At 44.8% G+C, this 25,338-nt stretch overlaps 1 protein-coding gene across 1 annotated transcript in view; it reads left to right on the top strand.

Moving 5' to 3' along the window:
* LOC126108267 (uncharacterized) overlaps positions 1 to 22,237 on the top strand; it is an 87,571-nt gene extending 65,334 nt beyond the window's left edge. Inside the window, exons 6-7 of the mRNA XM_049913494.1 lie at positions 8,142 to 8,350; positions 19,775 to 22,237. Coding sequence (XP_049769451.1) covers positions 8,142 to 8,350; positions 19,775 to 21,252 — 1,687 coding nt within the window. The 3' untranslated portion in view covers positions 21,253 to 22,237. The remainder of the gene's footprint in view (positions 1 to 8,141; positions 8,351 to 19,774) is intronic.
* The last annotated feature ends 3,101 nt before the right edge of the window (positions 22,238 to 25,338 follow it).

Here is a 25,338-nt window from a genome sequence, read left to right as displayed (position 1 = left end):
TGTCTGGGAAATGGACTGGGTCTTTTGAAACGAAGGTGATCAACCGACATCCACAGTTAAGTTCATCATGATAATTGATGTGGGTAAACAGCTGTGGAGAGGCAGTGGTTAGTGTGAGGAACGAAATTATGTGCTATAGGATGATGACAGAGACAGGCAGTAGCACAGATCACGGTCAGAGTGGTAAAATACACACTCAGGATAAAGTATGATGCAGGATGATTAAACATGATTTGTAGCCAACTGGAGCTATTTTTGAGGAACGGTATTGTTACTCCACAATATTTATTGTGTGGGGATTTTTGGTTTGCTACTCCACATCTGTCATCAGAACTGTGAGTGGGTTACTGGTTCACTGTATACGGACACATGCAGATAGTGTGTCGGAATAAAACTATCGATATTGTGTCAGGCAGTGGGAATGAAGGTAACAGTGATTTCAAGACAGGAGTGCAGCACACAAAGGAAGCAGCTAATCGGATAGCAGAGTACTTGTGGAGAGTACATGGGGGGTTTCAGGCTAGCCAGTAGTTTGAGGTACTCTCATGAACACTCGCCAGTTGGTACACATTTAGGGAAATCAGATAGCTTTCAGAGTAAAGTTAGTTCGACTCTGAAACTTTTATCAGTCAACTGTCGAAGTATTTGTAATATAGTTCCCAAATTTACTCTCCTCCATGAACGTTCTCAGCCCCAAATTATTCTTGAATTGAGAGCTGGCTAAGACCCAAAGTGAAAAAACTCTGAGATATTTAGCGAGTCTTGGAATGTTTATCGGAAAGACATATTCGACGCCGTAGGAGGGGAAGTGTTCATTGCAGTTGACAAAAAATATTCTCTTTACTGAGGTTGAATTTGAGTGCAATAGTGAAGTTACGTGGTAGCACAAAACAGGACTAGGTGAAACCATATCAGTTGTTGGATGTTTTTACCACCCACCTGACTCCGCTGGGACAGATGTGGAGCCATTCAAAGCAGATCACGTGACACTAGCTGGCGGTGACCTTAACCTACCGAGTACAGACTGGGACGTCTATGGATTCACTGTAGGTCGTGCAGACAGACAGTCTTGTGAAGGACTTTTGAACACGTTTTCCGAAAACCGTGTTGAGCACCTAGTTCGGCAGCCAGCACAAACAGGCAGGACCTTATCGATGGCGTCAGCATAGAGATGGGGATTAGTGATCATGATGTTATCATAGCGACTATGGTTACGAAAGTCAGTAAATCAGTCGAGAACGCTAGGAGAGTTGATATGCAGTTGTCCGCGTCTCACTTAGACAATAAAATACAATCATTTAATTCCAGAATTATGGCCATAGAGGAATTATGGCTAAAGTTTAAAGAGATTGTAAATCGTGATCGGGAAAAGTATGCGCCTACTAAGTGGATCAAGGGCGGAAAAGACTCATCGTGCTTTAATAACAAAATTCGGAAAATGCTGAGGAACGAAAGGCTGTTACATTCTCGGTTCAAAAGAGAACGCGCAAATGAGGACAGCAAGATTTGTAGTTCGTGCGTCTGTGAAAAGATCTGTGCGCGAAGCATACAACAGCTACCACCGGAGAACCGGAAAAAGTTTTGGTCCTCTGCATAATCGTTAAGCGGATCCAACGCTTATATTCAGTCACACGTTGACCATTCTGCTTTGGCGGTAGAATATTCCAAAAGGAGAGCCGAAGTTAAAAATTCCTCGTTTAAGAAATCGTTCCCGCAGGAGAATGGTACAAACGTGCCGTCGTTTGACCGTCGCACAGAGTCCCGTATGGAAATCATAGTAATGAGTACCGCTGGCGTAGAGGAGCAGCTGAAACAGCTGAAAATAAATAAGTGGCAATGCCTGGGTGGAATGCCAGTTTGGTTTTACACAGAGTAGTGTGCGGCACTGGCCCCTTACTTAGCTTGCATTTACCGCGAATCTTGCGATCAGCGCTAAGAACGAAGCGAGTGGAAAAAAGTGCAAGTGGCTCTAGTGTATAAGAAAGGTAAAAGAACGGACCCACAAAATTGCAGACCAATATCCCTAACACTTGTTTGCTGCAGAATCCTTGAACATATCTCAGTTCGAAGTGTCCTCAGTCACTTCGTTTAAATATCTGGGCGTAATGTTGCGAAGCGAGATGAAACGTGTGAGGATTCTGGTAGGGAAGGGGAACGGTCGACATCGGTTTATTGGGAGAGTTTTGTGAAACTGTGGTTCGTGTGTGAGGGAGACCCCGTATAGGACGCCAGAGCGACTTCTTGTTCAGCATTGCTCGAGTGCTTGGGATCTGCACCAGGTTGGATTGAAAGAAGGCATCGAAACAATTCAGGGGGAGCAGGTAGATTTCTTACCGGAGGTTCGATCAGCATGCAAGTGTTACGTATATGCTTCTGGAGCTCAGCAGGGAAGAAGACACTCATTTCGAAGAAAACAACTGAGAAAGTGTAGAGAACCTGGCTGCAGAACGATCCTAATGACGCCAGCATACATTTCTGGTAGGGACCACGAAGACAAGATACGAGGAATTACGGCTCCTAAGGAGGCATATAGACAGGCGTCTGTCCCTCGCTCTGTCAGCGAGCGGAACAGGAAAGGAAACGACTAGTACCCTCCGCCACGCACCGCACGGTGGCTTGCGGATTATGTATGTAGATGTAGATACAAAGGACGATAGTTGAGAGGAATTATTGGTTTCATGTTCGTAAATTTAGTGAAAACACTTTTGGCTTGATTTCATTTGGAATCGTGAGGTTTTATCTATTATATTTCATTTGTTTGGTCTTATGACTGCATGCATGAGGGTTGTGGTGTAATAGGTGGCCCCAGTTGCGTGTAGATAAGGGCATTGACAGGAGTTTATGACGGCGGTGACGATGCTACAGTGGTGGTGGATGTGGTTGGAACTTCTGGCTCCGGCAGTGGTGGGGGCGATGGGGCGGGCCGCGGTTTGGGGCTGGCGACGGTGTTGGCGACAGAGGCAGCGACGCTGCTGGAGAGGGAGTCGACGGTGGCGCAGGTGGCGGCGACGGTGGTGGAGCATTTGACGGAGGCAGTGGCGAAGGAGCTGCCAGACTACGGCTCTCTGTGAGTGGTGAAGCAGTGAAGACGACGAGGAAGGGTTGGAGATGATAGGCGAAGCACCACTGGGAGAGTCCAGGTGAGAGCTGAGGTGCTGGCGAAGTATAGTGGGGCGTGTCAATAAAACCTAGGATATACTTCGTAATGGAAAGTTTGAGAGGACGTTTTGAGATTGACATGAGTAAAACGAGTCAGAGAATATACTGCACCCGAGAACATGCTCAACGTGAGTAAAAAGGTGAGGGATGTTGCTTAAGACAAAGAATGATCTCCGATTACGTATGAATAAAACTAGAGGAGCTTCTCACTATCGGAAAACACTGAAACGATCTCTTTAGCATTCTTTGAGCTGAGTAAGTTCTGTTAAGGTTAAGTTTTACATACTTTTTGACAGTAATGGCAGAATTCATGCTGCTTCGAAGGCAATGAAAGATATATGTAGCCCAACAAAATGCTGAACAGAGACACTGTAGAAGTTTATATGGGTTTCACAATTACTTGCCTGGTGAACTTCCCTCCAGAAAATCACCAAAGAAGAGGGGACGACCTTCAAAAGAAGTTAAAATTAAAACGTTCTTGCTACTTTTTAGTAGACCTAAGATTTCAGACTAACGTACGAGAAAACTTCGGTGTAGGCCTACACCAAACAACTGACACTTCCAGATGTTCACCATGGTAACCAAAATTATCTCGTGTTAGAGAACTCTGACAGAGTTCCGGCTTGGAGTAGATAAAAAGTCATGTAATCTTAAGATATCGTTCGCATAATGTTCGCCTAACTTCTATAACTGAAAAGTTTTCCCCATGTTGTAAATTCGGTAACATCTCAAGAAAATGCATTTTCGTAAGCTGTACGTAGTTGTCTTAATAATTTGTTGCCGCACATAAAATAAACAAAATGAAACGCAGTGCAACTCTGCCTGAACACACTGGTGCCGGTTCCAGACATGTCGCCCGTTTGAGCGAGCTGAATGACACGTGACACTGCGCGTGCTCTCTGTGCCGGACACGGCAGACCACACACACCGAGAACTCAGCAGGGAGCAGAGGTAGTGAGGAAAAGGAACCCTCTCGTCACAGATTATGGCTTCGAATGTTTTGCTCGTAAGAGCTTTCTCAGAGAATGTCCTTTTGCTCGGAGAATCTTCTCCAGAGAACGTCGTCTTGTTTATTCATACGACCCAGCGTGTTTACCTTCTGTTGGATGTCAGTACAAAGGCGATAACCAAAGACGCATGAGGGGAGGGGTTCACAGAGCTCCAGCGGCAGTGGTGGAACTTCGGTACCGCCCTCCTAGTCCAGGCAGCGCACCATTTCGTGTCTCTTCTGTAGTTCACGTATCGCCATTTACAGTCGGTCATTTCTAAATTCCTCCAACCCACTTCATTACTGGACTCGCATGATACCTTCAGTAATGGCTCCAGCACTACAGGCCAAAGCCGCCTATATCACATTGACCCTGCCTCTGTACCCTAATTGTCGACGATTGCTGTCCGTGGCAGCGGTCTGCCCCGCTTGTCGACACTCCAGCTCCATGTGGCGAGTATTTATTGCGTCCTCTGTTGATTTGCCACTTAGTGTTGCAACGCACTTGCTCCTAAACTGAATATGGCAGTCCGTATTGTATCATTATAGCTGTATAGTACATTCGCAACTGTCCAGAAGTTTCGAAATTTTCTTTACAGCTTGTTTCAGTGCATATTGTTTGTCCACTTCCTTTTTTGCATTTAAATCCGTTCTTTCGCTGCCTTATGGAATGAACGGCTCCATTACGTTAAAAATAGCCCTTTCCCGAAATTCTTCCCCAACCAAATCTCCGTATAATGATTATTCAGATCATTGTCAGTGTGCACGTACATCCTCCATCTGGGGCGTAGAAATGATGATTTTCATCACGGCACGGATTCTGAGTCCCAGCTTGTCAGTGGAGTAGGTGTGGTACTGTAGCTCCAAGCAGAACAGCGTGCTGGTGTACGTAGCGTGGAAATGATTTGCCAGCCTTAGCACCATGGCACCACATGTCTGATGGGAGGGACAGTTTTTCGGTCAAACTGGGGACCCAGACATCACACGGAACTCATTATCATGCAGCTTCATGCTTTAATTGACTACGTCGTCGTCAAGTAACAGTGATAACCAAGGACCATACTTGAAGAAGTAGAGGGAGTACTGATTGTTCTGCATTGTATCTGTCAGTATGGAAACTTTCCATCGTTAATGGGCTATAGGGAATGCAGTCGTAGATTAATCAGGAAAAAATTGTCTCATACCCGATTCTGAGGGCTCCATTCTCATCACAACATGTACCTGACACAGATGCATCGAATCGATGTACGCAACACTGATCTTAGGACAACGTTTTACGGCCAACAATTTCTGTATGATAATTTCCACTGCCAAACGAGAGACCTGCACCAACCAATCACGAAGCGAGACCGAGCGAATGCTTCAGAGCCAAGTAAACAAACATTTTTATGCAATAGTGAAGCGTCATTTTGTCAAGTTTTACGTCAGGAGACATGTACTTCTGCACGTCAAGAATAGCAGTGTCAGATGGTGGGATACACACAGCCGGATGTAAGCAGAAACATTATAAAAATGCCACAACTGATAAGGGTATAATGAGTAAAACGAAAGACCTATTGTGAAATAAAAACGCATGTTTGGTATTTGCAAAGACGGATTTGAAATAGTTTAAGTCATCGTATCACGCTGTCCTTAGCCGTTGGATTAGCTGATAGGGACTGAGTAAGTGGACCTGCTTGACGGTACGCTCACGTTTGTCCATTGAACTCATCTTCCTGTGGGAGTTCTGCTTTCAGCTGTCATACAGTCTTTACGGAAAATTTTCGCAGATGTCACATCACCTATGCAGATACGAAACTCCTTGGCAGGTCGGATCCCCGACGTTTCAAGTGGCTGCACTCTCCACTGCAGAGTGAGGATTCGCCCAGGAAGCAACTTCCGAGGCCTCTGGCCACTGCAGTGCCCATCCTTCCGGGAGCGCTGGTCCCGCCAGCCGTGCAGGGGAGCTTCTGTGACGGCTGGAAGGCAGCGGCTGAGCTACTGGCGGAAGTACGAGGTGCATTCAAGTTCTAAGGCCTCCGATTTTTTTTCTCCGGACTGGAAAGTGATAGAAACATGCGAATTGTTTTAAAATGAGGCCGCGTTCATTGTCAATACGTCCCAGAGATGGCAGCACCGTACGGCAGATAGAATTTTACCACCAGCGGCGAGAATGAGAACTGTTGTAAATACTAAAAATGGCGACGTTTTCCGTACTTGAACAGCGTGCAATCATTCGTTTTCTGAATCTGCGTGGTGTGAAACCAATTGAAATTCATCGACAGTTGAAGGAGACATGTGGTGATGGAGTTATTGATGTGTCGAAAGTGCGTTCGTGGATGCGACAGTTTGATGAAGACAGAACATCGTGTGACAACAAACTGAAACAACCTCGGGCTGGCACAAGGCGGTCTGACGACACGATCGAGAAAGTGGAGAGAATTGATTTGGGGGATCGCCGAATGACTGTTGAACAGATCGCCTCCAGAGTTGGCATTTCTGTGGGTTCTGCGAACACAATCCTGCATGACGACCTGAAAATGCGAAAAGTGTCATCCAGGTGGGTGCCACGAATGCTGACGGACGACCACACAGCTGCCCGTGTGGCATGTTGTCAAGCAATGTTGACGCGCAACGACCGCACGAATGGGACTTTCTTTTCGTCGGTTGTGACAATGGGTGAGACGTGGATGCCATTTTTCAATCCAGAAACAAAGAGCCAGTCAGCTCAATGGAAGCACACAGATTCACCTCCACCAAAAAAATTCCGGGTAACCGCCAGTGCTGAAAAAATGATGGTGTCCATGTTCTGGGACAGCGAGGGCGTAATCCTTACCCATTGCGTTCCAAAGGGCACTACGGTAATAGGTGCATCCTACGAAAATGTTTTGAAGAACAAATTCCTTCCTGCACTGCAACAAAAACGTCCGGGAAGGGCTGCGCGTGTGCTGTTTCACCAAGACAACGCACCCGCACATCGAGCTAACGTTACGCAACAGTTTCTTCGTGATAACAACTTTGAAGTGATTCCTCATGCTCCCTACTCACCTGACCTGGCTCCTAGTGACTTTTGGCTTTTTCCAACATTGAAAGACACTCTCCGTGGCCGCACATTCACCAGCCGTGCTGCTATTGCCTCAGCGATTTTCCAGTGGTCAAAGCAGACTCCTAAAGAAGCCTTCGCCGCTGCCATGGAATCATGGCGTCAGCGTTGTGAAAAATGTGTACGTCTGCAGGGCGATTACGTCGAGAAGTAACGCCAGTTTCATCGATTTCGGGTTAGTAGTTAATTAGAAAAAAAGTCGGAGGCCTTAGAACTTGAATGCACCTCGCAAGGCTGTGACGGCGGCTCTCGGTTCGTGCCTGGCTAGCTCTATGTCTTTTTTTTTAAGGACGTCATATTCGCCATTGATTATAAAAATTGTTTTACAATTGCAGTTTCGGCCTTTTGAGTCATTTTCAAGTGGTAATGTGGAAGATTTTCCTTCAGCTCATGACAGATATGTCTACATGTCAGCGTCTAAAATCATCTATAACAAATTTGAACAAGTCATTCATATCCTTAACATAAATATCACATGTTCGCTCTCTTGCAATGCATACGAAATTCTTCTTTAAAGAAAAGAGGTATTCTGCGGGAAGCGCTGCAGCTCTGCTGTTTGGTGTGCCTGAAACCACTTAAAACGATATAGCAGCACAGAACGGAGTGGACGACCTCCAAGAAATAGTTACAATCGGTGTCTCACTCAAGTGCTCTGAAATCTAAAGATGAAATCTCGATGCACTAAAATGCTAAAAAGACCAATGGATTTGCGATTGTTTGCTGTGTTACAATGCACCCTTTAAAGAATGAAAAAGTTCCAGGTTTGTGTCCCAGTCTGGCACACAGTACTCATCTGCCAGGAAGTTTCTAATCCACTGCTGAGTGGAAATCCGTTCTGAATACTTGTACGTTCTTGCATAAACTATACACGCTAGCTTTTTAACTTTTAACCTCGCACTTGGTGTGCTACAGGCGGCCGCTGTTGAGTGAACGCCTGCTGCGCTATCAGCCGTGGAGCCTCTCCTCTGACGACGACTTCAGTGCGCTGTGCAAGGAGCGGCGGCCAGAGGCGTCGCAAATGTTCAGCCTCGCTGACGAACTGTACGCCCTCCATCGTGTCTACTGGTCCACTACAGCTGAGTACATCGATTCATTATACGAAGATGATTTCAAGATTGTAGGTAAGTTTAATACTGGGGCCCGGCCACTTCACGGTTATGCGCTGACAACTGTTCAGTTGTTCGAGGAATGAGATTCAAATATCCTTCTGAATATGTAGTTTTAGCTCTTGCGTGATTTTGCACGCCACGTATGATCTCTGGTGCTCATTCCAAAGTCAGTTTTTAGATTCCTCGGCAACTCTCCGTCTGGATCTATGACAAGCTAACTACTTCATTTCGATGTATTATTGACTTCTTCATTATGGAAGGACTAAAAAAAGACCACGTACACAAAATTTTGGAGCGTTTAGAGTAGATTAAAAATAACAAAGTTTATGTGACACAAAGGTCATAGGTGTACCCTCCACCTGCTCGTGGCCCGTGAAGGTTTCGGCGCCAGCGATGTACAGAGGCTGTGTGATGTTTTGGAGACGTTACTCAAGTGGCAGCTGGGTGCTAATGATTGTGCAACACACTCGAAACAAGTGGGCGTCTCACAAATAATGTTTGCAGCCTCAGCCTAACAGGCGACCACCTCACCTGGGGTGTCCGCCAGTGTCTGGTACACTGAACAACTCGTCTCCCTCCCGTAGGAGGCCCGCAGCACCTCTAAAACAGGGCCCATCCCACAGCACTTTGAACACCGTCTCTGAACGCCAGTGCAGATAAGACCTTCATACGTGTGCGACACGTGCCTCATATAAAAAAGTGTTCCTTTTTATCTTCTATAAACACTCTAAAATTCTGTACATGTAGTTTTTTTCAGACCTAGTCTAAGGCTTGTTTTAAAAATGGCGAATGGTTTCTGCAACTTAACGTCTACAGACAAGCTAATGTTTTGTCAATACTGTAACTGGTATAGTGTTCTACATTTCTCATCTATGATCCTGGCATGATACTGTTCGTATTTACTAATTTTCTTTGACGAATAATATTTGGATTTGTAACTGAACAGTTAATTGTACGAAATACACAGTTAATATTATCCTTAGAAGTGTTAATACTATGAACTGTAGTAGGACTGAGGAAACACTGCATTTTCAGCTATCGCACCTGTCTGCTAAACAACTCTATTTGTTCGAATCGCTATATTCTTTAAATTTATTATTTTATTCCCGTTGCTGGACTTCATCTCTTACTCGGTGCACCAGACATGAAACGTGCTGTAATCGTTCATTTCTTTCTTTGTAACTGTCTGATAGCTTCTTGTTCGGCAGGGAGTAATTCCATTTAAATGAGAGGAAGGGAGGACAGTGGGCTTGTGCTCTCTCAGCGGAAACATTATTTATGCCTGCCGTTGTCACTCTTGACCGCTTCAGGCAATCGAACTTGCAGGGTTTTAACTGGTAGTAAACCGACTAATTAAGAAACTAAGGTGGTCGAAAAGGGTTACAACAGTTAAAGAAGTAAGTTATCATAAGAATATGCGTATATTAGAACCAGGGACTGTAATACTGCAAAGAACGGCCTTAACAAAATTTCGGCTGCAGCCGATAACTTACTGCAGACACTCATAAGAATAATAGTGGCACATAAACGGAAATACGTATTTTTAGCAAGTTACTAAACAAGCAGACTCTTACCCCATCTGTTTCTAGACTCAGATGCACTCGGCAGCAAGTCTATAAGTATGACTGAAGCTGTAATGGATACCGAGAACAAACGTGTGAGCTGAAGTTGATGTTTCTATTCCTCACAAGTAGCGACAAGACATTAAAGAATGAGCAGCGACAAGAGCTTTCAGAGTTGTGGACAACTAGCCATTTGTCTGGAAGCTAACTTTAAGCCCGACATTGAAGATATCTTCAGGGGAAAGTTGTCGTGATAATCCAGAGAGATCGGAGAGATCGTGGCAGTTCGGTCGAGATAGGGAAGGGGGGGGGGGGGGGAGGGAAAGAAAAAACTGGTGCGAATCTCTTCTGAGCACGTGGCGATGTTGGAGATGGCTTGCGACATCCAGCAGGCTGCTACAACGGCCCTGTCTGAAAGAGTTGCTCTCGCCACTATTAAAACCGTGGTGCTTTACTGTCGGCTGTTTTACGCATCACTGTCCAGCAGAACTAGATGCTTGTCCACAACAGACCAACGTATCAGGAACTGAGCCCTGATTTGCTGTCGCTGCCATTGTGTAAAATCAACTAAATCGCAAATCCAAGGCTACAGATGTCAAAAATACTTTCTGTGTTACGACTATCTGACCCAGTATCGCCAGCCGGTGTGGCCGTGCGGTTCTAGGCGCTTCAGTCTGGAACCGCGTGACCGCTACGGTCGCAGGTTCGAATCCTGCCTCGGGCATGGATGTGTGTGATGTCCTTAGGTTAGATAGGTTTAAGTAGTTCTGTGTTCTAGGGGACTGATGACCATAGATGTTAAGTCCCATAGTGCTCAGAGCCATTTGAACCTTTTTTGACCCAGTATCGCAGAACCACCTGGCCTATCCCAATTACAAACAAGACCAGTCCAAGTTGCAAATTTTTATTTTTTATTCATTCGATGATTTTCGATGATTTTCAAATCACCATTACATAGTCGAAAATGGCATTTCCGAAGATGTCAAAAACGTGCAATGAACATTTACAGTGCATAGAGATAACTCATCGAATGAACAAAACCTTGGAACGGTTTTTCGTTCACTGATTACCAGACGTTGCTGAACCAAACTACTGCAGCATACTGGAAGTTTGTAAAACCACCCATGTTAACTATGCCAAATGTACAATCCTTGTACAATTGCATCATCTACACAGCCTCAACTCGAATTATCTAATAAGTATAAAGTAAACGCATTATTCACGACACTAAACTTACATTCCGCATCCCAACAACTACATGCATTGCATCCTCACCATCAAAGATATTGAGTTCAGACCCACAGTTTTCTACACCGTCAGTCCAGCTCACCGTCATCATCTCAACAGTTTCTTGTGTCGCTTCCCTAACATGAAAGACATCCAGTTTAGAACCACTGTTTTCCACAACATTGAATCTCTTTCAACGTCCACATATCGTCCAACAGATGACGATAACAGCCACAGTCACCTTCCATTTTAACATCCAAGTCACCTATTCCAAAAAGCAATCCAACTTTATCTTCAGCCACAACAAAACATCAGCTTAAAACCTATACCTAACCTTGTTTCGCCACATAAAACATCAAGACAAAGCAGCAGCATAGCATTCCATCCATATGTCTGTTCCCTCAGCTCCAACGAGATCTTCATCACTCACATGTTATCTCAATGCTACAACTATACTTTAATGAAAATTGTTACAGTCACATAACACAGTCCCAGTCACTCTACACTCTACAAAGCACAGATAATTGCTACAACATACAATCAGATGGTATTGCCAATGGGTGCTTGTGAGATGTCCTGATACCAGCACCTCATTCTGCACATCAGAAACCCTGAGATTGGTGATACACATGAACAAAAACACTGCCACATTTTCCATAAACTGAACAATCTATTGAAAAAGCATTCATTCTCCTCTCATCCATAACAACCACACGTTACCAAACAACCTCAACAAGCCAGGCTCAGTGCTTCATATCTTAAAGATATGCTCACTGTATCTAATGACTGCTCGACAATTCGGTACATACAATGTCACACAAATACGACCACCATATCTCTTGGGTCCAGTTTAAAATATCTGTCTATAACGCCACAAAACGAATTAGATATAGCATTTACAACACAAGACTATAAAGCCACACATTTTGTGAGAGTGTGGGTTGGTGCTATCTGTCATTCTACGCAACAGATTAATCTGAGATGTACCCTTTACCCTTTGACCCCTTCAAGATGCAATTTCCACCCCCACACTACTACAGAAGTCAGACGGACACTCCTAACGTTGTAAAGAGAAATGCCTGAAAAACTTTCAGCAATAAATACCTTATGGAGTCGTCCACTGTATGGAAATGACACAAAAATTCACAAAATTTCTTACGTAACTAGTGGGATACTTGGGTACTGGAGTAGTGCTAGTTAGTGTAAGAAAAACATGAAAGTAACGAAAATTATTATTTGTTTTGCAAAAATTCTGAGAAATCACAATAGCACTTTTAGTTATGAATTTAACACGTTATTTGCGGGTTATTTTCAGAATGTAAAGTTACCTCTTAAGGATAGGATTCGCTAATGAAATTTCTATACAAAGTTTAAGATTGTTATTGACTTGGCAGAATGGCTGAGACCCGCACCTACTCAACTTGAATAATTATCGGTTAGAATGTTGCTAGGTACAGTCGAGGCTGTCACTTGTGATATGCAGTGAAGGGTACTGTTGTGGAGGAAATGTGGGGGTCGCAAGAGCTATAGCTGTGATGACTGTTGTCTGCGCCGCTCTCTGCCGACAAATAAGATAACTCTTGTTCTATGTGGATTGACCTTCGCCAATCAAACTCTCCCTACGCCTTGATGAAGTCAAGGACTCCTATTCGCCCCTAGTCTATTGGCGTGGTACACCCGTCAGATAACAAGTCCACCGCGATGCCAATCAAAAATTCGCTCGCAGGCGTTTAACTATTACTCAGTCCATTCACACCACACAATAAGTGTGGCGGCCAACACAGTGAACAACGCTTAATCGCAAGGACTCTAAAGGGTCACACTCCGATTCGCTCTCGACAGAGGTGCTCTCCCAGTGAAGTACTGAGGAGAGACTTGTTCCTCGTTCTTTGAGTACATGTACGAGCGTACACGCTCTTGTTACGTGTTCTCGCTCCAAGAGCGACAACGGAACGACCCCTCTGCACGCCAGACGTGAAGGGGTATATCTTTCGATCTCTTTCATTACTCCTTCAGCTCAAGGCGTCAGAAATATCGTCTGCCAATCAGCATTGCTCTTCTACAACGGGAGAATAACGTTTTGTTTAAGGCGAGCAATCCGGAAATCTGTAAAATGGTTCAAATGGCTGTGAGCACTATGCGACTTAATTTCTGAGGTCATCAGTCGCCTAGAACTAATTAAACCTAACTAACCTAAGAGCATCACACACATCCATGCCCGAGGAGGGATTCAAACCTGCGACTGTGAAAATCTCTAAAACTGCGTGCTATGTGTAAAGAATGCGTAGGCTAACCGCTCCCACACAATGTAGCGGAATTTGCTTTTAAGCCGAACACGGGGTCGCCCTTTCACTCGGGCAAACGCTGTCTGCTCTACAGGCTGTAAGGGGTCCGCAGGCCCTTACTACTAGTTTTGCACTCACACAGGTCGACAGGGCAACTATCGATTAGTGTATCGGGTCGCGAGAGCGAGAGTTGAGTCAAGTCAGTGCGTGTTGTAGGTTCCCGCGAGGCGGGCAGAGCTGAGCAGAAGCCAGCAATTGATAGAAATTACCGACAAAGGGAGTGGCCATCGCCGCGGTTCAACCCCTTTGTGTAAGTATTATACGGGAAAGTGAGAAAGTATAATTAACAGAGTGATTCAGTGATATTTTTGTGCCGATATTTGTAATTACGCGTCTACCGCGCCGACATTATTTGGATTGCAGTGTTGGATTGCAGTGTTGGATACAGTGATTAAAATTTGCGTGTGACGATAATGAATAACAAAGAGGTCTGTGCTGAGATTAGCCGTTATTAACTCTGTAAGACGAAGGCAGTGACTGTCTCCTTATTTTGGTGTTTTTGTGATGAATATAGGTCGTTGATTGATGAAGCTGTATTGTTGTTCTTCTTGCCGCCATACATTTTATTATTACAGCATTTGAGAAGGACAGAATGGAATGTAACATCTCCGTAGCAGTCCAATCCGATTTCCAGCCCCATTAGGCACACGGTCACATTAATTATTATCTATTTGGGCTGCTATCAGATCCCGATCGAGCGGGATAAACCAGTAAAAACAAACCGGAGTGTTACAAGGCGGTCACTGGCCGACGTAGATAGCTTGGGACCGGCCTCCTGGGGTGCAGTTGCCTCTCTCGAGCTAAAAGCTCCTGTGACCGTCGTGTCTGGAATGTACAGTATGTGTGTACGCCAGCCTCGAGTATTTCAACCACGGTGTGCACTTGCGATTTATTAGTTATTAGCATATCGTTTACATGAATTCATACAATACTGACTTTATCTTATCGAGTTTGGGCTCGAATGAAGCATCTTGATGTGCAGAATATGATTGTGAGGGCAGAATATGTAAGCAATGAAGGAGACCACGACGTCTTACAATTTCAGGAAATTTTTATGAGAGGCTGCTCATGACTCCACTACTTTCGACCTCCTTCAAAAAAAAAAAAAAAAAAAAAAAAATAATAATTTCCTACTAGCTCTAGTCAAGTTGTGTGATATCATACTGTATGCAAGTTTATATCCCACCTATGATTTAAGCGTAGTGTCTTTGTATACTAATCAAAACGTCATGGAACCCAGGTTCGAACCTCGCTACTGCTTAAATTTAGAAGAAAAATCATCAGTAATGATGGATGTGTGGATAGAGCTTCAAGGCACTATTTTTCCCTCCTCCTAAAACCCTGAAGAGTCAGCAGTGCTCAAAGGCATGAGAATGCAGAAGGTAATGGGAAGCACTGGTGTCTGTCCACAGGACATGTGGCCTATAATTGAAAAGTGGTATGATGACTCCTCTACTGGCGAAATATTCCGCACTAGTCGCACATTCGGATCTCTGGGAGGAAACTGGCAAGTGCCAGGTGTCCCAATGAATTATGTTTACTGTATAGCTCCTTGTGTGGCACACCATGCTTCTTTTGTTACTGTAAATCTTACTCAACAGCATATCTCCATCTGCCTCGATAACTTCACGTCTTGGTGTAGCCTCTGCTACATCAAAATCACTTATGTTAAAAACCCAAGGAATTATTACAATAAATACCACCAATCATTTCTCTCTCCCTAACTTCCACCATGGCACACACAAACATGCCTGTGTGGTGGTACTCTCTTCAAAGGTAAGCTGGTTCGAATCCAGGTGATGGAAGAAATTTGCATTGCTGGTATATCCCAAGTAATGGGAGGGGGAATTGAAGCATAAAGTTTCTCATCACCAGACCTCGTGTCAGTGTTCTACATTACATTACCTCTCCTCAGTGTATCATGATACACTGATGCCTGTGACACTGTTGAAGGTGACACATGTGGTGTCGACGACGATCACCTGCAGCAAATCGACAATCGACCGCCGCAGAGATGCTGTACACCTAAGCAGCATCGCCACCGCCTATGAGAAAGAAGTAGTAAGCCACTCCTCCTGTAGCTTCGAGGCGCCACACACGACAAGTATTTCCAGCTCTGCCAGTGCCTGGTACGAGTTCTGCCAGAGTCCAGTCTGGGTTCTGTTCTGTCTACGAGGGTATCAACAGTTCCATGACGACTGCAGAGAAGCGACGACTTTCTGCCTTCAGAGTGCAGCGTCGGCGTAACGTCACTCAGTCAAGCCTAGGCCAAGCATGCACGTACAGAGAGTCGAGGGCCAACAACAGACACATATTTGGCACAGTTGTAGTAAACGTTTCGGTGCTCATCATCTGCAGACTTGCACTGTAATGCCGCTCAGTGTTTTCAGCAGCTCCTGTGTATTTGGACCCCAATTAATACCACACGTGCTCACACAGCCACAGCCACGAGGAGCTACAGATAAGTGTATTGCTTTCCAAACAATAAGGCGTTCTGATCATTGACTGTTTGATTTACCTACTTGCAAATTTATTAAAAGCATGACACAACAACATGTGTGTCAGATGTGGATGTTAAGCTCTTAACGCATCCATTACAGTCATGCACACTCAACAGATAACTCCGAGTCACAGTTCTCTCACAATGCAAGGACAGTGCCCAATTACGTGGAGGAAGATAAGCGCTTGCAGTAAGGCGGTGGATTTGCTGCTCCATTCCTCTCTGCTGACATAGGCAGAGGACTCTCACTTTCTCATATCTTGGAATAATCACGCATCCCCAGCTTACAACAAACTCAAATTAAGAAGACAGGAAACTCGACAATGTGGGGATTCCATCATTCAGCCATCCTCAGTACTTGGGTAAAACCCACTGAACGAGGCGATGCTGTGGTAAGCTGTTGGCTCCAAACTTGATTTTTGACCATATTTAGTTTCTCTGCGATGTCCCTACACAGCTTAAGGCGAATGACACGACGGTTCCTATGAATGGACGCAGCTGTCCTGCTTCCCCGTTCTTCCCAATTCTAGGTTTTGCTCTAATAGCTTTTTCACCAACAGAACGTTAACCCCTGATCTTGTTTCTTCCTTCGTCTTTCCAAAAGCCTTAGTGGCCCCAGTGCTACTTTCGCCAATATAGCTTGGATCTCAACACTAAAAAATTTACCATTCCTTACAGCCTTAGAAAACCTTCCACTCTGTATCATATTTGCCGACTCAGACGCAACCTCTACCAGCTGATTACATTGCCCTCTCTTCCGAAGTTCCTCAGACTTTGTCACAAATTGTAGACGTTCCATACACGTGGGGAACAAAAGCAATTTTTCTCGCCTATCCTCTGTACACCTAGGCTTCTGGTGCACCTATACCAACATGTCCTATCCACCCTCCACTTGCCACCCTTCCGTATCCTATCCGAGCGGAACTTCAGCTGGCTGGTTCTTCCTGTTCCAGAATAGTATGTAGACACTTACTCCTCCAACCAGCTATAATCCTAGCGTATATGCCTCTTCAATATGTAGATGATCCCGCTTCCAGCCTCCTCACCACTGTAATCCCTCCCTCACACCTCCCTCTACCCACATCATCTTGTCAATCATACTTCCCAGCCCACTCCAACACCTTGAATACATACACCCTTTCTGGCCGGCACCTGCATCATACTGTATTACCCTCGTAGTAGTTATCGGGAACTGACTGCCAGTGACTTGCCAGAAGCACGAGCCTTATCTTCACCATAGCACCATCATCAGCTTCAATGTACTTGTGTTTATGTAGAGACGCTATGGCTTTTATTTTTTTGAAACCTATCATTTTATTCATTCTCCCATAAAAGCTATACTGTCCTAACTTCGATAGGCTGAAGAGCAGCAAAGTGTCCGAAGCTTGTGCACCACACAATTATGTGGTGTTAGTGGAATGAATAACAAAGAAAATGGAGTGTTTACGACAAGGTCGTGCATTCGGCCTTTCACAAAATGTGCCTGTGTATAAGAATCTTTCAGAACTTATTCGTCTTACTGGGTATACATTTGCGCTCAACACGCCAATGAACTATATACATTGGATGATGTGTAGCATATCAGTATCACTCTCCTTTGATCTGTACTCTGAACAGGAATAGTGCTCGAGGAAAACGACCATCAGGACTTCTCAGAGTGCAGTAGGTAAAGCCGTCATCAAGCTGAAGCCTGGTTTGGTCACCACAGTGCTTCGCGAGCCATTGTCCTACTGCAGGTTGTGGTCACTCACCGTCTTCCTACTTTTGAACTAACTTACCCAGTAAATAATTGTGGAACAAAGTTAATTGTTGGGTGTCAGAACAATTCTACAGTTCCAACATTTTCGATTTCCATAAATCAATGTCAGAGGTGAAAGAAGAGATAAGTGGCAGAAGGAATCTCGGGAGCAATGCCTGAATCCCAAATCTCTGGAGTTGTAATCCCACATTCATCCACTCAGCAGCTGAGGCACATATATCCCAATTGCATTTATTGCTGCATTATTATCATTACACAAGGTAGGAATGAGACAAAGTAATTACATTTTTCTGCGTGTTTTTGAATGTATGCAAACAGAGTATTAACAGTAAATCGTTCATTGTGGTAAACGAACTCCCAAAATCGTCAGTTACTGTATTTTGTTGTGCTTTATCTCGACAATCTCGTGCTAACGAAACAAACTGGTGACAAATATGCTCCATCACTTTTTTTTACGCTGCGTGATGGGGTCACTAAGTTCACGGAGGAAAGTGAAATATCACAAAGACGAGAATTTAGCCTGCATCCTATTTCTTTGTACACGACGCCTATGAAGTTATGTCAAAAGAGTATATTCTATATGGACGTAGTTAGATATAAAAAAAATACGTATCCAACGGATCAGTGTATGGACGATCACACCTTCCTCAGATATCTATGTGTCTCGCTGTCCCCCTTGCTTTATTGCGGATCGTTCTAGTAATTCTGCTTAGAAAGACTTCCTCAACACTTCTGTCAATTTTCCATTAATCTTTCAACGTTGAGCCACATGAGGCTTCATTATTCTTCATATTCAGTTATATGCGTGGTAAGATCAAAAGTTTGTAATGACGATTTCAAAAGGTTGTTGAGGTGGTAATGTTGGGATTTCGTGGTAACCATTTTAATGTGGCTTTAAATGCTGCAGAACCAAATACAATCCGAGAATAAGTTGTTCATTAAGAAACCCACACATCTGAACAACAAAACGAGACTCAAGCTCCTTCCTTCTACAACCACACAAGATCCGTGACTGCCTTGTCATGGAGCTGAGATACTGAAAACTTCTGTTGTACTGAGAAATGGAAGTTCCCATTCATGTAAGCTTCAAAACAATGTGGTCCTAACAGGTATTCTGCTCACACAGTAGCCCACATAATGTGAGGTAGGTTTCTTTCCAACTCTTGGTAATAATAGGTACTTTCCTTAGACAAGAAAACAATTTTTTCCTGAGCAAACAGTGGTATATGGCACATTTATACGTAAACAACACTCTTGAGCGAGACATGGCAGAAGTCGCCACAACAAAGTACGGTAGGTTACAAATCGTTGCTCCACACTACTGTCAGATAATTCAGTAACAAACATGGGCCTAAATCCTTTCGTATTCATATTTTTTCAATATGGTCGTGCATTGTTGAACAAGGTGCTTGAAGTCGAACTGCTCTTTTGCAAATAATTTTCATTGGAGACTGCTCATCTGATTAAGAGTGGGTGACACACGTTTCCTGTCACTTTTCATTGCTTCCAATATGTGGTCTGTCTTTGAGACAGCCTGAAAATACAGGACATTTATCTCAATCAGGCATGGCTACTTTACGAGGGGGACTGAGGCAAATGGTCTCATCATGCGTTACATAGTTTTTCCTATCTGCGGATGTTCATGCACCCACGAATCCTCCACTAATCTCTCCTTTAGAAGATGGATTCGGAACTCAAAGACTGCAGCGCTGAAACAAAAATATAATTCTGATAACATTGTTTTTTTGCCATCTTCAGTGCAGGACTATCAATAAAACCTTTTTACTTCCTCATTTTTACTATGTCAAGAGCGATACAGGGACTTCTTGGACACCCTGAAGATGAAATAGACGTGCATAGTAACATGATATCCGTCTTTGTTAATACTCTTACTTTGTGTTGACATGCCGCCTTACATAGTTCTGGGTAACCGATCCTGGATAATGTGAGTAAACAACGGCCAGGCTCGTGATACAGAGAAGACTTTGGATTCAGCTGCCTGCAGTGTACGGGCACCACCTACTTGCTGTCGTTTTCTTGCAGACGAGGAGTGGCAGCTGGAGGACAGAAGCCACGATACGCTCTCCGTGGACACTGACTGCGTGCAGCTGTTGGTGAACGTCCTGGACCACCCCACGTGTCCGCTGGAAGACCTGCCACTGGAAGCCGTGAAGCAGCGCGAGCAGTGCCGCGAGCAGCTGTGGGACGACGTGGTGCAGAGGTCGCCCCACATACCCGTCACCAGCTACCTGGCCTACACGCAGAGGGTAAACGTCAACCTCTGTCTGCTGGCCTGGATGGCGGTCAACTCGTACGGCATTTGTCAGGACGTCCCGTTTAGTATGCTACAGTCCGTGCACGATGCTCGCTGCTATTTCGATAGTCCTGACGATCAATCATGTCTGCAGTCGAACGCTACAGACGCCATCTGCTCTGTTTCCAGAGCTATTCTGTTGCTAAAGTGTCGCGACTTTTCCTCCATCAGGACTTCCCATAATTGTACGATCATTATTTCCGCAGTTGGATTATTCCATAGTCGTAGCAGTGCACTGTATCAAAAGCTAACAGAAGAAACACTGAACTACAAAAACGGTTTAAACGACGCCACCTTGAAATACAAGGAGTTTAAAATCGACAGCTTGAAGCCTTTAGAAATCTCATTTATACTAGTAAATATCATTTTCCGTTTTTCGACTGCCGGAGTATACATGTACCTTCCCCAGTTACGTAACTTGCCTGGAAAGATATTCTTGTCCTTTCAGATCACGTGCATAACCCAGATCCTGTGTTCTGAGGTCGTGTATCGTATGGCAGGCGTCCCTGACTTACCTACAGCAGTGCTGATAGACAGCGCCCTCACACTTCTCAGCTGTATCTGGCTGAACTCATTCTGCTACCAGATGTATTCTTGTGTTCGCCATCTCAGGCTTCCTGACCAGCTACTACCTGCTGAAGTAACCCAGTTATTCCGTCGTGAGGTGCTGTGTGTGTTTATACCGTGGAGTATAGTATGTGTGGCAGCTGTTGCTTTGGAAAAGACGAGTAAACATTACCTCATCCACAGTCGCATAGTAGTCCTTGCAGGGATTTCAGTATCTGTGGCATTTAATTTGGTTTGTCTCGGACTGCTTGGATACATGTACCTACGTACTCGGTGCTCCATGCGGCAACTCAAAATTGTTGATAACAAGAAATTTGCCTCAAAGAAGCAATGCCTTTTTATGTCAGTTAAAGCCATTATTTTAAGCGGAATAGGAATAATTATTAGAATTGGGTTCCACCAAGCTCAGGGCATAGCGCAGTTTGTGTATTATATGCATCTAGTTACGATGGTGCAAGGACCAGTGCTCTTCGTCTGTTTCGTTTGCAATGGAACGACGCTCCCCATACTGAAGAACAGGATACTTCTTTGGTGGAACCCAACCGACATCCCTGCAGGTCTAGAGCTGTGTTCAGCAGCCGAGAGGAATCTAGCCAGGAGAAACAATGAACAGTCTCCCTTTTCAGAATCCTCGCTGTAGCCTCCTTCAGTATTTTTCGCAAATAACTGTCTCCACACTACATTGCATTAAACCCTGAAATAAAAATGGACTCTACCTGGTATGACAATATTAAATGTCATTAAATCTGATATCGTACAGCCAGTACTTCTCTTTCCTAACGTCTCCTTCATTTATAATTGTGTGCTTGTTTGTGAGTGGTAGCCTCTGTCTACCTATTCTAATGCACTGAGACTACTTACTAAAATTGTTCGGAAATGCTTTGTTTATACAATAAGCTGCGTCAATCACACAGCCTGTTATATACAAGGAAAACGCAGCACGTTGTCGGAGGAATTCCCGTTCGTCAGTGTGATCTACCGTGGCGATGGTGCATTTCTGGACACATGTTCGTAGGACGTTTTTTCTCCGTTTTCCTTCGAGGATCTGTCTTTGCAGTTTGTCGGTTTTATTAATGTATAATGTATGATTATAGTATATAACATTATGTCTGAAACAAGGAAATTTTCCATATGTGTGTGAAAGATGTAGTTTTACATGATTTGTAATTCAAGTACCATGACAAGAGACATTCAGATACTTATAAAATCAAAAGAGAGGGGCCAATGACTGAAGTGGTGTGTGCATGAAAGTGTAAATGGGTTTGTTGAGCTTATTAGTGGTTCGATTACATAGAGTGGCTCAAACAGGTATAGTAATAAAGTAACACATGACTTGTTGTGTGAAATGTGGCTTGAAGTGAACGCAAATTGTCGAATGACAGAGTTATATGAGATTAGCATTATTGGGTTTGTGAGACAAGATGGTGATTTGTTAAGCTAGAGGTTTGTAAGGGTACTATGGCAGATGTTAAAAGTTAATGTTCCATGTGCCACTCTTGAGCAAGGAAGAACATTACTTAAAGGCGTATTTACAGAAACAGTACTGTGGAAGCTTAAACTTGTGCCAGTACTGTGAGTCCTGGAAAACATGTGCCATAGTAGCTTCACTAGAAGCACACAGTACACCGAGATTGTTGTGATTCGGAAACAATAGACGATCTCCCATTTGTTCAAATAAAACCTGAGTGAGCAAAGTAAAGGAGTGTCTGTGTGAATTTAGTATCCAGCCCAACTGAAAATCCTGTGATAAATAGAACTACGTGGAGTGATTTTCGTGAATTGTGAAAGTACAGCAATCATCGCGCACTTAGCAGGCACCCGCAGTGTTAACCGCGATTTCCGTGCTGGACGCAGTGGAACCAGAGGCCGCAGCGCCACGAGGGAGGCAGGTGCCGGGTGCAGCCCGCCTGGCCGCAGGGGGGCGCCGGCAGCTCAACACATTCTGTAAAACCGTTTGACGAAGATTTGCAGGCCGTGCGCCTCGATTCTGTCAGCGCAGCGCCGAGCCAACCCTGGCCCGCTTTGCGTGACGCCACAAGAGCGGCCTTCTCTTCAGGTGGTGGCGGCCAGACCCGACACGGGGCGCACTGGGGGCGCTCAGCGGCCCAGCCACACAAGCGTCCTGCACCACTGGGACACGCGTAAAGTCAGCCCGACACAGTGGTCGCCAGCCGAGCCTCGACCCGCTGGAAAGTATCGAACCTCATCGCTCGAAAGCCTGTAGTTAACGGCCCTCGTGCTACCTACTTACCCCCAGGCAAGATCCCGAGTTCCGACCGCAGTACTGGGAACATTCACAGCCAAGTCCAGGAAATTACTTTCGACTGGCTGTACGAAATACACAGTTCAAACTCAACAGGAAGACGGTCATTCAAAAAACATTACTCCCAGATTTGGATGACAAACTGAGATTATCGCTATCCGATTACCCCAGCCAAGTCAGTCACTTGAGTCGGAGCACCACTGCCACTTAGCTAACATCACCGAGTTTCCCCTGAGCTACAATTCGCCGTAAATGCCCACACTAATTACTATGCCATATTCGCAGATAACGACAGGAAAGTTCTTAAGCGGTAATGGATGCGCGCAAACGAGAACGCGTTTGGAAACTCGAGAACACTGTGCGCCGCGACACAGAACTCCGCTCCAGAGCGCCTGCGACCCGCCACGTCGGCCACACGGGCGCCGACGGCCAGCTCTCGATTCCCCGAGCTCCGGGCCTCTCCACGAAATGCTTCTACACGTGGGCCTTTCAGCCAATCAGGAGCAGCAGAGGACTGCAAGCCCCACCACTGGCCACTCCCTGCTGCTGCTTACAGCCGCTGCTGTCACGTTCTGGTCTTCAAAAAGGCCAACCAGCGAACAGATATGGGTGGTCGGGGAAACACCTGTTACAACCCTTTGACTCGTGGGGTATCAAGCATTAACTTCTGCAACCGATATACCTACTAAGGGCTTTCCTCTGATATATCTGGAGACAAGCATTCTCGCAGCCGAAACTGCTTGAACTCTTGTTACATGTACGTAGTTGTTCGACAGCACACGTGTTACTCAGACGATGTCCCCTGCAAAGTGCATCATGCGTAACTCGCGCCACTGTCGCCAAATGCAGCATTGTCAGAACGACTCAGACTTGGGATCGGCAGTCTGCACAACCGCCACACTTTGAGACAGGGACGACCAACACGCATCTGCCGAGGCTAAAGGCACAGAACTCGACACTGACTGCGAGCGTTCTCAAGCAGGGCGTGGGGACTATGGATCGTCCTGTTTCCGATATGCAACAACAGTTTTCAGCGCACCAGACTGAAGTAGAGAACTCTGTCTCCACCAGATCTCCAGAAACGCAACGCTACGCGAACTAGCCGAAAACCCGGACAAGAAACCCGAAGTAAACAGGCAAAGCCGCCACAAACACGATACTCCAATTACAAAAAGTTTACACTCATCCAAATACATCTCACGAAGAACAAGGTTTACAACTGGTTGGGTGCAGATGGAATTAAAGCACATCTAGCACAACTTATGGCACTTTAGCAAACCCTACAATAAACTATAAACTAAGAAGGTGGCAAAGAAACCGCCAAATCGTTGTAACCTGCACTAAAACAGTTGCCTGGGCCACCAAGTCGTTCACAAAAAAATCCGAAAAAATTTGCCAACATCACAACACACCCATCAGATATCGAAACCCGAGATAACAGTTTGAGTTACTTACCGATGTGAAGCAACAGTAACAGAAATCACACCGCACGCCAAACACTAAGCAAAAGAGAAACCACACCTACTCACGCTCGCCTTTGTGATAACCAATTTTGACCGTGATACAACAAACGAAAAAACTGAAGGGGACCTAAAGGTACCGGGAAACTAAATCAAAATTCCCCGCTATTCCTTCCAGTCATCTATAGTTACAAAGAACCAACTGACAAGCTACTTGTCCACCATTTCAGAATGCACTGTGTACCTCACAAGGTTGGACTATTCAAACACTACCTCCTCAATAACAGCAACGTCCATATTGCAACACTGTCCAATAAGTCACGAAAAGCTGCGATATAAATTGAAATGTGAAGAACGGAGTCGAGCACATCGAATTTTTAATTGCAAAATATACCCGAAACAAGAAGCACCAAAATGCAGGAGCTAGTGATGAGAGTTGCAAAGAAAGACCAAAACAGCCTATCTCAGCAAACAAAACTGAAAACATTAAGCGCATTGATGAAACTATCACGGTCTTCGTCCAAGAATGTCACGAAAACAATCAAACGGAAAACATACTTCACTACAGCCTTTCACAACCTGATATTTGTAAGAAGGGAAATAATAACAGCAGCTTCTAAAAAGCTCCTACTACGTTCTTTGGCGAACGCGGATCCACGTCTATATCGCCATATTGATAGACAAGGAGGCCTATGCCCAACCTAGCGTGAGACATCAGGAAACAAGAATTAACCTTCACATTCAAACCTAAGAAAGATGTTGCCACTATCTGCATTGTCAACACACTGGGTTTCTGCTCTAAAAACAAACTCCCTAAAGGCATAATAACAGAAAAAGAAGTTGGTATTATAGTCGCAGCACGTACCTCATGAGCAGGTAGAGAAATCAATCTAGATAACTGTATCTGTCACGCAAACCAGACCATAGTAGAAGCTGAGATAGATGCTTCAGAGTCTTTCATATAAAACACCACAACGATGTATCCTGCCGAGGAACCGCCAAC

The sequence above is a fragment of the Schistocerca cancellata genome, chromosome 11 (genome assembly GCF_023864275.1).
Source record: "Schistocerca cancellata isolate TAMUIC-IGC-003103 chromosome 11, iqSchCanc2.1, whole genome shotgun sequence".
Classification (NCBI taxonomy): domain Eukaryota; kingdom Metazoa; phylum Arthropoda; class Insecta; order Orthoptera; family Acrididae; genus Schistocerca; species Schistocerca cancellata.
The sequence above is the reverse complement of the archived record's forward strand: the minus strand, read 5'-3'. Positions and strand labels throughout refer to the sequence as shown.